The following is a 12,709-nucleotide window of genomic DNA, read 5'->3' on the forward strand; positions in this document are numbered from 1 at the left end:
CAATGTCCCCTTCCAGGAGCTACCTCCTCAGGAACACAATTGCACAACACTCATGATCTCGCCAGTGATGCCTCAGTTCCTGAAAGACTCAGCTCATGGCTCAGTGTGGGCTGTGGTCAGCACCTGCACTGATTTCATTCCTATGCTGGCCAGCCTGAGTCAGCTTCTTCAATATCCTCCCTTAAGATGTTTGGTTTCTTGAGAGGGTCTCACTATATATCCCTGGTTGGCCCTGATTTTGCAATCCTCCTGCCTCAGCCTCCAGAGTGCTGTGGTCACAGGTGTGTGCTTTGGCTATTTTTCTTAATTGCACTTAAAAATAATTCAAAATTCCTGCCTTACCAAACAAGGTCCTTGTGAGTTTCAAGGCCCACCCACTGCACAAAGCAGCCTAGAGCCCAACACAGCGCTCGCGCCACCTAGACAGCCTGTGTGCATGTGTGCACGTGTGTGTGGAATCAAACCCAGGACCTCCTGCATGCCAGGAGATCGCTCTACTCCTGAGCCACACCTCCAAATCCTGTTTTTAAATCCAAGGCATCAGCTTATTTCTATGATTTATTTTTCTTAAAACTCATGATAACTTGTGACACTCAAATGACTAACCTCTTTTATCTAGTAATTTCCTAAAAAACAGCAAGAAACAGACTAATATCCTCAAAAATGGGCCAAGGGCATCGACAGGCAATCCACAGAAAAAAAACACAAGGGCCAAGGATATAGCTTAGCGGCACAGCGCCTGCCTGGAAAGCGCAAGGTCATGAGTTCGATTCCTGGTACTGGAAAACAAACAAACAAAAATAATAATAAAATAAAATAAAATAAAAACCCCTGGGCATGGTAGCACACATCTGTCATCCCAGCACTCAGGAGGCTGAGGCAGGTCAGCCTGGGCTACACGGTGAGAGCTTGTCTCAAAATAACAAAAAATAACAGTAACAACAAAAAACCAACAAGGAATATACATGAAACAGACAAGAAAGGCAGCCTCTGGAGTGGGGGGGGGCACTTCATGGTGATTTTGAACCCCATCAATGTTATTCAGAAAAACAAAATTAGACCATTGCAGGGGTCAGTACTAGGGGATGCGCCTGGGCCTTTGCACTGAGCTACATCTCCAGCTCCCCTCTTTATTTTTTGAGACAGGATCTCTTTTTTTCTTTCTCAGTACCGGGAATCCAACTCGGAACTTTGTGCTTGCCAGGCAGGTGCTTGTGCCACTGAACTATATCCCCAGCCCTTGAAACAAGATCTCAGTCAGTCACTAAGTTTCCCAGGCTAGGCTTAAAAACTTGTGATCTTCCCACCTCAGCATCCCATAACGCTGGGATTACAGGCATACACCACTATGCCCAGCTACTTACACATACTGAACCCTTTCTTAGTTTTTTTTTTTTTTTTGGAGACAGGGTCTCGCTGTGCAATTCAGCCTGGCCTTGAGCTCACTTTGTTGCCCAGGCTGATCTCGAACTCGCAACGATCCTCCTGCCTCAGCCTCCCAAGTGCTGAGATTACAGGCCTGCACCACCACACCTGATGCTAAACCCTTTCTTTTTACTAAACTTTCTGGCTGCACTCCAGGGAACTGACTTGCAGTATGTTCAACAGTACATCCTGCCTTGCAGAAATCCACCCGGCAGACTACACCGAAACCCAAACCTGCACTTCCTCCCTCTGTCGACAGGTGGTGCTGCCCTGCTGACCAAGAGGCAAAGAAATAGGCGGGCACCCACGAGTAACATAAAATAGAAACTAACTTTATTTCTCTGGAAGAAGCAGATACTGACAGCTGGGACAGCAGCTTTGGCGACAGAGGCTGGTGGGAAACAACGGCACAGAGGAAGAGCTGGGTGCAGACAGGAAGCACTGGTGTCCCTCTAGGGCAGCTGACCCTTGGTCTTCCAACCCTGGGGCCTTGGGCCCTGGTCCCTGCCAGAAAACGGTCTGGCACCTCCGCTCCGCTTCCTGAGCCACCCTGGCTATCTCCAGGCGTAAGATCCTACGACGGGTAGACCCCGTAACAGGCCTACAGTCCACAGCAGGCTGCAGTCCGATCCTGCCCGACCCCCGGGGCCCGCAGGGCTCCCAGCCCGGCGACGGCCTTCAGGGGCTGGCGCCTCTGCGTGGGCACACGTCTCCCGCCGGTCCCGCTCGCTTCCTTTCAGTCTGGTCCCCCGGGCAGGGCCTGGCCCAGCCTCGGACATCCCGGCCGGCTCACAGGGCCCTTCCCACCTCCTGGCGGGGGCACTGGGGACTGAACCACGTGCGCAGGGACGGTGCTGGGTGAGGGGTGGGCAGGGCGGGCGCCGGCCTCACTCTTGCCCTGGGAACAACCGGCGACAGCAGGTCCTCCGGCCCGGGCGGGCGGCCTCCCCAGCCGGCGCGTGCGCAGCTCACGCCACTCCCTCAGGGCAGACACTCGGTCTCCAGAGGCCGCTCAGCGCCTGCGGAGGGAAAGAGCCCAGGCCCGTCACGCAGGCTGGCAGTGCCAGGAGAGGCTGAGCACCAGCAGCTGGAGGCAAGTTCTGGAGCTCGTCACGCTGGGATGGGCTCTCTGCGGTGAGACGACAGCACTGCTGCTAGCACCCAAGGCCGCGGGACAGAAAGCCTCGGCTTTTCTGGGGGCCAGTTAAGGAGAAAACCGGGAGACACCTCCTCCCACTGACCACCTCGTGTGGGCGACAGCGCCGTCCTCACCCGGAGCCCCCCACCTCGGCTGGACACAAAGACAAGAGCCACGCTGAGAAACAGGCAGCGCACAGCGGCTCCCCCGCCATCGGCCCCAAGCCCCCCGCAAGCCAGGTCCCTCGGCCCGCAGCACTGGCTTCTGACAGAGCTGGTGCCACCTGCCTGCCTGTGAGCCACTACTCTCAGACTGACGGAGGCTTCAAGCCTGTATTTATATCCACTCCACGTTATTTACAAAATTCCCAGCACTCAGGAGGCTGAGGCAGGAGGATCACTGTGAGTCTGAGGCCAGCCCGGGCTACAAAATGAGTTCAAGGCCAGGCTGAACTGCACAGTGAAACCCTGTCTTACAAGGACAAAAATAAGTAAGTTTCAAAAAACCATGAACTATAGATACATATGTATGTGTGCATGTATAATGTATGTACACACATATGTACGAAGGCATGTTTTGAAACTGGGTCTTCGTATGTTGCGCAGACTGGCCTCAAAATCTTGGGCTCACACTATCTTGCCTCAGCCTCTTGATTGCCGGGAACAGTGAGGTCCAAGGCATTAACATCTTTAACAGTGACTCTAAACAGGAACATGAAAATAGGTAGGAAATGTCTGCGTGAAGCCCTGGGCCTGGCCCGCAGGGGCTGCACCCCAGCCACTCCCCAGCTCCAGGAGGAGGAGCCGTCCCAGCGCGCACGGCCTGCCCCGGCCTGAAGCAGCGCAGGCACTCACTTGTGGCGGGCGGGGCCACAGGAGCCCAGCAGGTGGCAGCCGGCCTGCTCCAGGTCCCAGTCAAACATCTCCAGCACTTTGTGGCACTCCATTCTTGGCCGCAGCCCCAGCCCGAAGAGCTGCTCCACCTGGGGTCAGAGGGCAGCGCTGTGGGGTCCAGGGCGGAGGGGCACAGTGCTGGGCAGGGCAGTCAGTGCAGGCGGGGGCGGCAGCAGTCTCGGGGCCCTGGCGGCAGAGCGGCGGGCAGCGGCGGTACCTTCAGATACTGGGCAGCCCTCTGCACGCTCCAGCCGTGGCTCTGCAGGGCAGCCTGGCACTCCTCTGTGGTCACCCCGTGTACCATGGCCTGCAGCTGGGCACAGTCCCGTAAGCACCGCACCCAGCCCCTCGTCCCTCGGCCTCGCCCACCCCGCAGCCAGCCCACTCACCATCTGGACCTTGTCCGCGGGCCGCGCGGTCTCCGGCCCGTCCCTCGGGCAGCCCCTCTGCAGGGCGGGCGGCCGGACGGCAGGGTTGCTGTTGTTGGTGGAGAAGTTGGCCTTGGGGTCCGGGGCGGGCTGGGGCATGGGTCGCACGGTGGCGGTGGGGGCCGCGGGGGCCGGGGTGCTGGGCGGAGGCAGCAGGAGGGGCGCGGGCTGCGGGGCCGGCTCCTCGGGGCTCGGCGCCTCCCGGAGAAAGCGCTGGTAGCGCTCCAGGTAGGGCGGGCGCTCAGGCAGCAGGTAGTAGTGGGTGCTGCTGACCTTCCGGCCATCGCGCACGATGGGCAGGATGCAGGGCCCTGCCCGGGGGCCAGGAGCCTGGATCACCTGAGGGGTGGCATACTTGGGGTCGGAGGCAAAGCTCTGAGTGGTAGGCATGGTCTTCCCTGGGGAGCTCGAGAGCCGGGGTGGCAGCGGGGAGCTGCCAGGCGGCACCAGCGGGCTGGGGGTCCTTGAACCTTGTGGGGACAGGGGCTCCCGGGGAGGTACCCGAGGCGGGGATGCAGGTCCAGGCCACCGGCCCAGCTCCTCCTCTCCCAAGGGGGCCGGAGATAGCTCAACGCGCGGGCGCGTGGGCCGCGGGGGGATGGGTACGCGGGGCGGCACCTGGGGCCTGTCGTCACCCCCGGGGCCAGGCGAGGGCGCCAGCGAGCCTGTGGGGACCTGCAGCTGCCGCATGCACTCCTGCTGCAGCGCCTGGAAGATCTGGGCGGTCTGCGCCGAGCTGGGCGGTGGGCCCCCGCCCTGGGCGGGCAGGAACAAGTTGTCCTCCAGCGCCGGGGGGCGCCGCGCGGGCTCTGGCACGAAGGCAGAGTTGGTCTCGCCCTGGCAGGGCGCAGGGGCCAGCTCAGTGCCCACCAGTGTGCTGTTGATGCAGCAGACCTCGAAGTCCTCCTCGTCCTGGGCCACATCATCGTAGGCAGGGGGTGGGGGCAGCGGGCGCGCGTCCCAGTCCACCACCGGCGTGGGGTGCAGGGGGCGCGGCAGGGCCCGCGTGGGGCTCTGGGGAGGAGTTTTGTCCAGCAAGGAGTAGGCGTCCATGGCCAGCTGCGCCAGGGAAGGTGCACAGGGCCGAGCGGCTGGGACCACAGGGTCCTCGCTGAAGTCGATGAGGGTAACCTCGCCGCCCCCGCCGCTGCCACCACGGCCTGCCTTGGTGCCTGGGACCCGGGCTGAGGGCTTCGACAGCCACAGCCCCCGGGGCAGGCCTGGCTTGCGCAGACCCAGTCTCTTGAAGTCCCCGGCCAGGGGGTCCGGGTCCTCACTCACAGGGTCGTAAGTGGGCTCTGGATGGGAAGGCAAACCCCCAACAGAGTCAGGCAGGGCAGAGGCCGCGGGCCGGGAGGGCAGGGGGAAGGGAGCCAGGTACCCCACAGGCCCCACTGCCAGTTCCCCAAGTCATCCACCCCTTGGCTGCAAGCGCCCAACACGCCACACCCCATTCAGACAGCCACGACCAGGGGTGCCCACGTCCGCCTGGGCCCTCTGGCCCCGCGCGGGCCTGGCCTCCTCTACAGCAGTGCAGGCAGCACCCACCCTGCCGCCTCTCAGACGCCCCCTGCAGGACACGAGGCCCCCATGCCCGCGACAGTCGGGTAGCCCTCCTCTCCCCCACTTCTACACAGCACAGGGCCAGTGCAGGGTGGGCAGCAGGACCCCCAGGAGACGGCACTTGTGGGCAAACCCCCAGACCCGAGGGAGGGCGCAGGCAGAACGGGGCCACAGCACAGGAGCCAAGGGGTTCCCCAAGCCCAGGCTGCGAGTGTCCGGCAGGGAGGAAGCGGGCAGGCCGGGCTGGGCCAGGCCAGGCCAGCAGCAAAAGCTCACAGCAGCCGCCTCCTCCCCCAGCTCGTGTACCTTCCAGGAGGAGAGGAGAGGAGAGAGGAGAGAGGGGGCAGGGGCGTCCTGCACGGCCCCACTTACTCCGAGTGAAGATGGCAGGCTGAGGAGGGCGAGGTGGAGGCTCCCCTGCAAGATAGGCCGTGCGGACGGGACGGGGACGGGGAGAGAGCCGGACCGCACAGGGAGGGAGAGAGGACAGAATTGGGGGGGCACGGCAGGGCGGGACAGAGAGGGCCATGGAGCAGGACGGAGGGAGGACAGGTGAGACAGCGGACACAGGCGGAGTTGGGGTGGGGGAGAGCGCAGTGAGTAGGCGCGAGCGATGTGCAACCCCAGCACGGAGGGGAGGCGGCGGGCGGGCGGGGACGATTGACAGGCGCAGGAGACGGGAGCCCCCGGCTGAGGCGAGGGTGGAGCTTCGGCGCAGGAGAGGAGCCCAGGGTTAGGGAGGGGAGGAAGGAAGCCGGGGCGGGCAGGGCTGTGTGGGAAGAGCAAGGACGCCCACCTCGGGGGACACAGCTGCCTCTCCTCGGCCACCCCACGCCCAGCCAAGCCACGGACACAACTGTCCCCAGAGCACAGAGCAGGCCCGGGTGGCCTGGGCACTCCAGGGAGCAGCACTTACTCTTCAGCCTTCCCAGGTGCTGGGCAGGCCGGGAGGCGCTCAGCTCCACGCTCAGCAGGTCAGGGGGGTCCATGGGGTTCCCCAGGTACAGTCTGCACAGAGAGGCCAGAGCTGAGGTCCCCCCGCAGAGGTCAGGCAAGATGAAACCCCAGCAGGTCCAGGGGACTCTACGCCTGAGCCCCTGCATCTCAGAGCCCTGCAGCAGAGCTGGGCCAGGGCTGCGGGCTCCTGAAGCCCACTCTGCCTGCCCCGTGTGTCCACAGATCTAAGCAAGAGTCTCAGAGAGGGCAGGGACCAACCCTAGCCCAAGGGTCACCACCACCAGCCCATATCCCACAGCGGCCGCGGAAGTGCAGGGGACGAGGATGCCACGGCCAGGCCTCGCCAGCCCATCCACCAGCACCAACAGCTGGCACCACACCCGCCCCGCTCTGCCTCACATCCTGCCCGGCACGCGGCTTCTGGGAAAGTGAGGGCAGGAGTGAGGAAGAGCACAGCTCAGGGGAGCAAGGCCGAGAGAGGGGGTGAGCACAGCGGCGCCCCGCTCAGCCCAGAGGGCAACAGCAGAAGGTAGCCGAGACGGGCGGACCCACCCCGTGTGTGGGCAAGGGCCCCGCAGGAGAAGGCGCCAGGGGAGAAAGCATGACCGGCACGTGCATGTGGCCCTGGGCCCCTACCGTCCGCTCAGGACAAGCTCTGGTCTCCTACAGCAGCTGTGAAGGGGACGCAGGGCTCTGGGTGCAGCTGCACTGCGCACCCTCAGCCCTCACTCTGACCACACAGCAAGCCCTGCTGTGCCCACACGTGCCCTGCAGCTGGCAGCCAGGCAGGAAGCAGGGGACAGTGGCCTGACCCCAGGGCAAGCGCGTGGGGGGGGGGTCACCCATGTCGGCTGGGTCAGGACACGAGCCTGTGTGAACGCTGAGAGGTGGCAGTGACACCACCCCCGGGAAACATGGGAAGCTGCTTCTCAGGTCCCTGCTATAGCTGGAGCCGAGGTCCTCACACCCAGCACTCTTCTGGTACAGCAGAAGTGGGGTCAGGGGCTTTCAAGCAGGGGTCCCATTCCTGCCATGGAAAGCACAGCAGCCTTGGGAAAGCGGGGAGAAGCGCCCTGGAGGTGTCCCTTGGAGCCCTGCTCAGTAGCACGCACCGTCTTGTGGGGGGCCCAAGCCCTTCTGCCGGGGTGCGTGTTTCACAGAAGATGCAAGCCTGGCCCCCGGCTGGCAGAGCAGCATCCAGCCAGGGTCCACAGAGGGGGCAGGACCGGCAGGGAGCGTGGTGTCTGGGCCGGATACTCACTCATCAATGCGGTCGGGGAAGCCCCAGCAGTGGCGGGGGTCACTGTCCCCGTGCCCCGTGTGGATGAAGCTGTTCTGCAGGGGCTGGCTGATGTCCTGGGCCGACAGGCCGGCCACGGAGGTCACCGCGTTGCGCGGGAAGGGCCCCACACACAGCGTCCGCGTGTTCTGCCCCCGCCACCAGTAGTTCTCGGCCCTGCCCACAGACACAGCGTGGTGAGTGCCAGGCCGGGGACCCTGTGCCCACCAAGCTCTCTGCCTGCGAACCTGGCCGCCTCAGCGAGAGCGACAAGAACAGGTGGCCAGCCCACCTGCCAGCAGCACCAGCCTGCCGCTCCCACGCGGGGCCCAGCGCCTTGCCCGAAGCCCTCCCTGTGCCCCTCGGTGGGTTCAGGCAGCCCTTCCCGGCTTACAGAGGAGCCGGTTCCAGCAAGTGACAGTCTGCCCGCTTCACCAGGACAGCGGCCACAGGAGCTGGACCCAGAGCCAGCACTGCCTCCCACAGCGGCTCTCTCCTCCTCCTTCCAGCAAGGCCCCGCCCGACCCTCCCCACCTCACACCCCGCTCCACCGATTCCAGGGTCTTAGGAGCCCACAGGCCCCACGGAGCACCCAGTTACACTCTGCCCCAGGTGAGAGACCACACCTTCCTCCCTGCTCCCCAGCACCTCAGGCCGAGCTCCGCTGTCCTGCAGGGGCTCAGAGGGTGACACTGGGCTCCTGGTATGGCTGCTCTGCGGGCCCCAGCCCTTGCTGTGACTGCAGACCAAGCCCTGCCGACAGCCCTACACAGGCGGGGCCGGAAGCACGGGGTCTCCCTGCCACACAGACTGCCCCACACCTAATGCAGAGGCTCCCGCCCCCGCGGCTGCAACAGCACACAAGACAGCAGTGTGGGCGCGTCTGGGCTAAGGCAGAGGTGACAGTGTCATGCTGCTGGGACATGTGTGCCGCCGACCTGCCTGCTCTCCTCATCACCCCTCTCCTCCTTCACCCACCCCAAAGCCAGGGGCGCAAGGAAGAGTCCTGAGACACAACGGGACCAGTGAGGACGGGGAGGACAGGGAAGGGCACCTGGGCCCTGCCTGGGACACACGACCCCCCACGGCTGCCCACCCCTGAGATAGACAGGCAGTGGCAGGGGAGGAGGTGCCCAGCCTCCTGCAGACACAGCACCCTGAGACTACACCCTGCCTCCAGGGCAGGGAGGGCAGGGAGGGCAGGGAGGGCAGGAAGGAAGACAGGACAACACCCAGAGGAGGGACGGCACCCACCCGAAAGTAGCAGGGCTGCTCCCAGGCAGAGAAAGGCTCCCGCCACATACAGGAGCGCCTTGAGGGCCGAGGGGGAGCACGCGCCCAGGACCCCAGCTGCTCCCCAGGACTCGCTGCACCTGCTCTCCACACCTTCTCAGCGGCTCCAAGGCTGGGGGCCTCCGAGCAGAAGCGCCGTGTGCAAGGCCAGGCCTGGCAGCTGAGTGCCCCCTCCTCTGACCAGCACAGCTCAAAGCCTCACCGACGCCTCCTCCCGGGCTACTTCGGAGAGCTGCCGGAGACGCCAAGCCACGTGCCTTCGTCACAGGCACAGCCCAGGGCGGAACTCGTTAGCCCAGGGCCTCGGGGCTCCCAGCCCTGGCTGGAGGAAGAGGGCCCCCAGGGACACCCAAAGAAACACACTCTCCCCAGAAAGCCAGACAGCTGCCGCTCACTGCCCATAGCAGCCCTACGGGCACAGCAGGCCGAGGTACAGCAGCCAGGGCGCCCACCCTTCACCAGCCTGCCCCCCATACCCTCTTCCTGTCCCTGCACAGCAGGGTCTCCAGGCAACCCCAGGACTGAAGCAGCAGCCTGTGGGGCCCTGGGCGAGCGAGCAAGGCCGCAGGACCTCCAGCCTGGACCTCGCCCTTTCCGCTGGCCTCCCAAGGGCTGCTGCAGACTTCTCAGCTTGGGCTGTCTTGTCTTTCCCTCAAAGCATAGCCCAGCCCCTTGGTGTCCTCACCTACACAGGAAGCAGAGACTGTGGGCCAGGCCAAGGCCAAAGCCCTGCAATGACTGTCAAATCCTCTGGCTCCGTCCTCACTTCCATAAAAACAGCATGCAGAAGGGCTGCCAGCCACCTCCCCTTCCAAACAAGACCTCCGCGAAGCTGGGCACCTCACATCCACACACAGCCTCCTGGCTGAGCTCTGCCGCCGCCCAGCACAGCAAGCAGCACAGAGCCCGAGCGAAGTCCGAGACGGGCACAGGAGGCTTCCAGGCTGGCGGTGAGGGGACAGCCTGAGAGCAGGCGGGCACAGGAGGCTTCCAGGCTGGCGGTGAGGGGACAGCCTGAGAGCAGGCGGGCACAGGAGGCTTCCAGGCTGGCGGTGAGGGGACAGCCTGAGAGCAGGCGGGCACAGGAGGCTTCCAGGCTGGCGGTGAGGGGACAGCCTGAGAGCAGGCGGGCACAGGAGGCTTCCAGGCTGGCGGTGAGGGGACAGCCTGAGAGCAGGCAGACACAGAACCCGACACGCGGAAAGCCAGCTCACCCGACCGACACTCGCAACGAGGACAGAGGAGCAGTCAAAGCCCTGCTGCCACCGACACCCAGGCCCACTCCATCTGCACCAGCTGTCATGGCCTCCTGCCCCTCACCTCCTACCTCCTGAGCAGCTCTGGGGACCCAGGGCAGGCTGGTGACCTTGGAGGAGCAGGCTACGAGATAAATCATGGGCAGCGGCAGCCGGAGGCGAACCAGCAGCTGAGCCAAGCAGAGGCAGGGACAGAAGGCAGGACGAGGCGGGCTGTGACAGCCTTCAGGCAGCCACCCTTCCGCCCCTCCCATGGCCGGCACTGCTCTGTGACCCAGGACACCAGCCCCAGACACTCACTCTGGAAACACAGGAAGCAGAGCTGCCCAGGGGACACCGCCGCAGTGGGGGAGAGCTGGGTCAGGGCAGCCCTGGCTCCCGGGGTTCAGGATGGCTTGGCCAGGCACCTTCACCTTCCCGTTTCCAGGCTGCTCTCAAGGGGGCCATGCCTACAAGCCCCTCCTCACCCCTCTTCTCCAAACGCGCAGACCCAAAGCATCCCCAAGCAGCTTTCTGCTTCTTTCCACTGCACCAGGACTCTGCAGCCACGTCCACCCCTGCCACCGCGGGAGTGCCATTCCCGGTGCTGGGCCTGTCCTGGGACCAAGGGACAGGGCCATGGTGGGTGCAGCTGAGTCCTACATCTGCTCACCCAGCTTCCCAGGCTGACGTGGGATTTACCGAAGCACCCCGCAGGCCCCGAGCCCCAGGGCAGGCAGAAGGGCTCTGTGAGAGCTGCGGGGCCTTAGCCTCGCCCAGTTCTGAGTCAGGAATCCTTCTCCACTCTTTCCAGGTTCTCAGGCACACCCCTGTCTGAAGCCATCTCCAGCCACCTGGCCCCAATCCTCAGCTGCCCTGGGGCTCAGGTGACGGCAGGTCCTCCAGGGGAGATGGAGAAGCCCAGGCTGAGGCGGCCAGGGGGCTCGGCAGGAAGGGTGGGAAGGGTGGAAGTGAGCAAGGCGGCCTGGGCAGGCACGGGCTTGCTTTGGGTGCTGCAGGGCCCCGGGTGGCAGTCAGAGCCCCCCACCAGAGGAGCTAGGGAGAAGGCAGAAAGGAGGAAAAAGGTGGGGGTGCTAGGGGTCACTGCTCTACTGTGCCCCAAGGCCAGGCCGGCCACTGCCCAGCACAATGCGGCAGCCCTGAGTCAGGTAGCAGCTGGAGCCAGTGGAGAAGAGGGGGCAAGTTACGCAGATCTGGGGCAGATCCCGACTCAGGAGCCTGCCTGCCCCACCCCCGCCTGTCACCACCAGCCTGTGTGCTGCCTTCGACCCCAGATCTGTCCCCACCGCTCCAGCCTATGTCCGTCACACGTCCCGCAGCGAGCCCTGTCCTACCTTCCCTCGATGACGGTGATGACATCATTCATCTGGATGTGCAGCTTGTCTGGCTCCTCAAAGTCCTGCAGTGCCCTCATGTCAGTGGGCTGGGCCTGTGGGCAGGCACGGATTACTGTCTGTCCTGGACTAATCTCAGGTGGCACCCAGCCAGGACACCTTGTGCCAGCATCTGTGGCCAGCGAGTACTACCCACCCCTCACCTCCAGCAGGAAGTCCCGCAGGGCCACAAATGTGGGTCTGTCCTCGGGCTTGTGGGCCCAGCACTGCACCATGACGTTGTAGATGTCCTGCGGGCAGTCCTCAGGCCTCGGCAGGCGCTCCCCCTCCTTGTCAATCTTGTGCAGGATCTTGGAGGACGGCAGCAAGCTCAGCTCGCTCTCCACCTCCCACCCAGCCCACAGGGGTCCCTGCTGACTGCCACCTTATCCTCCGAAGGAGACCCCACCTCACAGCCTCAGACCCGGCTCCCAGGACGAGGGTGTCAGCACAGGGCGGCCTGCTCATCATGGGGAGCGGCCCTCATCTTCCCGCCCCTGGCCCACTGGGTAGCCTTTCTCTGCTCAGTCATCTAGTCGTCGTGCAGACACGGGGTGTGGGCAGCGAGGGGTCACTCAGAAGACAGCCAGGGACAGAATCGCCTCCGTCCACCCCACGGGAAGCACAGCTCCTCACCTGGCTGCCATTGAGGCCGATCCAGGGCTCCTGGCCATAGGTAAACATCTCCCACAGTGTGACCCCAAACATCCAGGTGTCGCTGGCATGGGAGAAGGTACGGGTCTTCAGGCTCTCAGGGGCACACCTGGCAGAGGCGGGAGTCAGCGGACAAGCTTGTCGTGCTGCCTGGGTGCAGAACCCGACGGGGCAGGGCACCCCGATCGAAGGGCCCACACCCTGGAGAACACCCTGTCCCCCGGGGCTCCTGTCACACGCAGCTGGGGGTGGGGGTCCTGGTCAGGAAGCTGAGGGAGCCCAGAAGGCTCCAGGTCATGGGGCAGGGGATGAGGTCTCAGGATGTTTTCTGTCTGGTAGGAGAAGGACAACTTCCGGATCTGGGGCAGATCCTGGGATCTAGGTCACTTCAGCAGGAAGATGTGGGCAGAAAATTCAGATAGGGGCTGGGGAAGAACCCAAACGTGTGCA

The 12,709-nt window shown here is 63.9% G+C and overlaps 1 protein-coding gene across 15 annotated transcripts in view; it reads right to left on the minus strand.

The window, feature by feature from the left end:
* Nucleotides 1–1,736: 1,736 nt before the first annotated feature.
* Nucleotides 1,737–12,709, minus strand: part of Tnk2 (tyrosine kinase, non-receptor, 2) — a 35,514-nt gene continuing 24,541 nt past the window's right edge. For 3 of the 15 annotated variants that reach the window (XM_013513547.1, XM_005383103.2, XM_013513546.1), the window contains exons 7-16: nucleotides 12,242–12,368; nucleotides 11,770–11,916; nucleotides 11,567–11,661; nucleotides 7,666–7,860; nucleotides 6,364–6,455; nucleotides 5,754–5,864; nucleotides 3,846–5,182; nucleotides 3,674–3,769; nucleotides 3,418–3,545; nucleotides 1,737–2,444 (exon numbers count right to left, since the gene is read on the minus strand). In XM_013513547.1, coding sequence (XP_013369001.1) covers nucleotides 2,438–2,444; nucleotides 3,418–3,545; nucleotides 3,674–3,769; nucleotides 3,846–5,182; nucleotides 5,754–5,864; nucleotides 6,364–6,455; nucleotides 7,666–7,860; nucleotides 11,567–11,661; nucleotides 11,770–11,916; nucleotides 12,242–12,368 — 2,335 coding nt within the window. In that variant the 3' untranslated portion in view covers nucleotides 1,737–2,437. Of the gene's footprint in view, nucleotides 2,445–3,413; nucleotides 3,546–3,673; nucleotides 3,770–3,845; nucleotides 5,183–5,753; nucleotides 5,865–6,363; nucleotides 6,456–7,665; nucleotides 7,861–11,566; nucleotides 11,662–11,769; nucleotides 11,917–12,241; nucleotides 12,369–12,709 lie in introns of those variants that run through there. The other 12 variants (XM_005383118.2, XM_013513549.1, XM_013513548.1 and 9 more) reach the window with 11 other exon arrangements.

The sequence above is a fragment of the Chinchilla lanigera genome, unplaced genomic scaffold (assembly GCF_000276665.1).
Source record: "Chinchilla lanigera isolate Chin_1 unplaced genomic scaffold, ChiLan1.0 scaffold00019, whole genome shotgun sequence".
Taxonomy (NCBI): domain Eukaryota; kingdom Metazoa; phylum Chordata; class Mammalia; order Rodentia; family Chinchillidae; genus Chinchilla; species Chinchilla lanigera.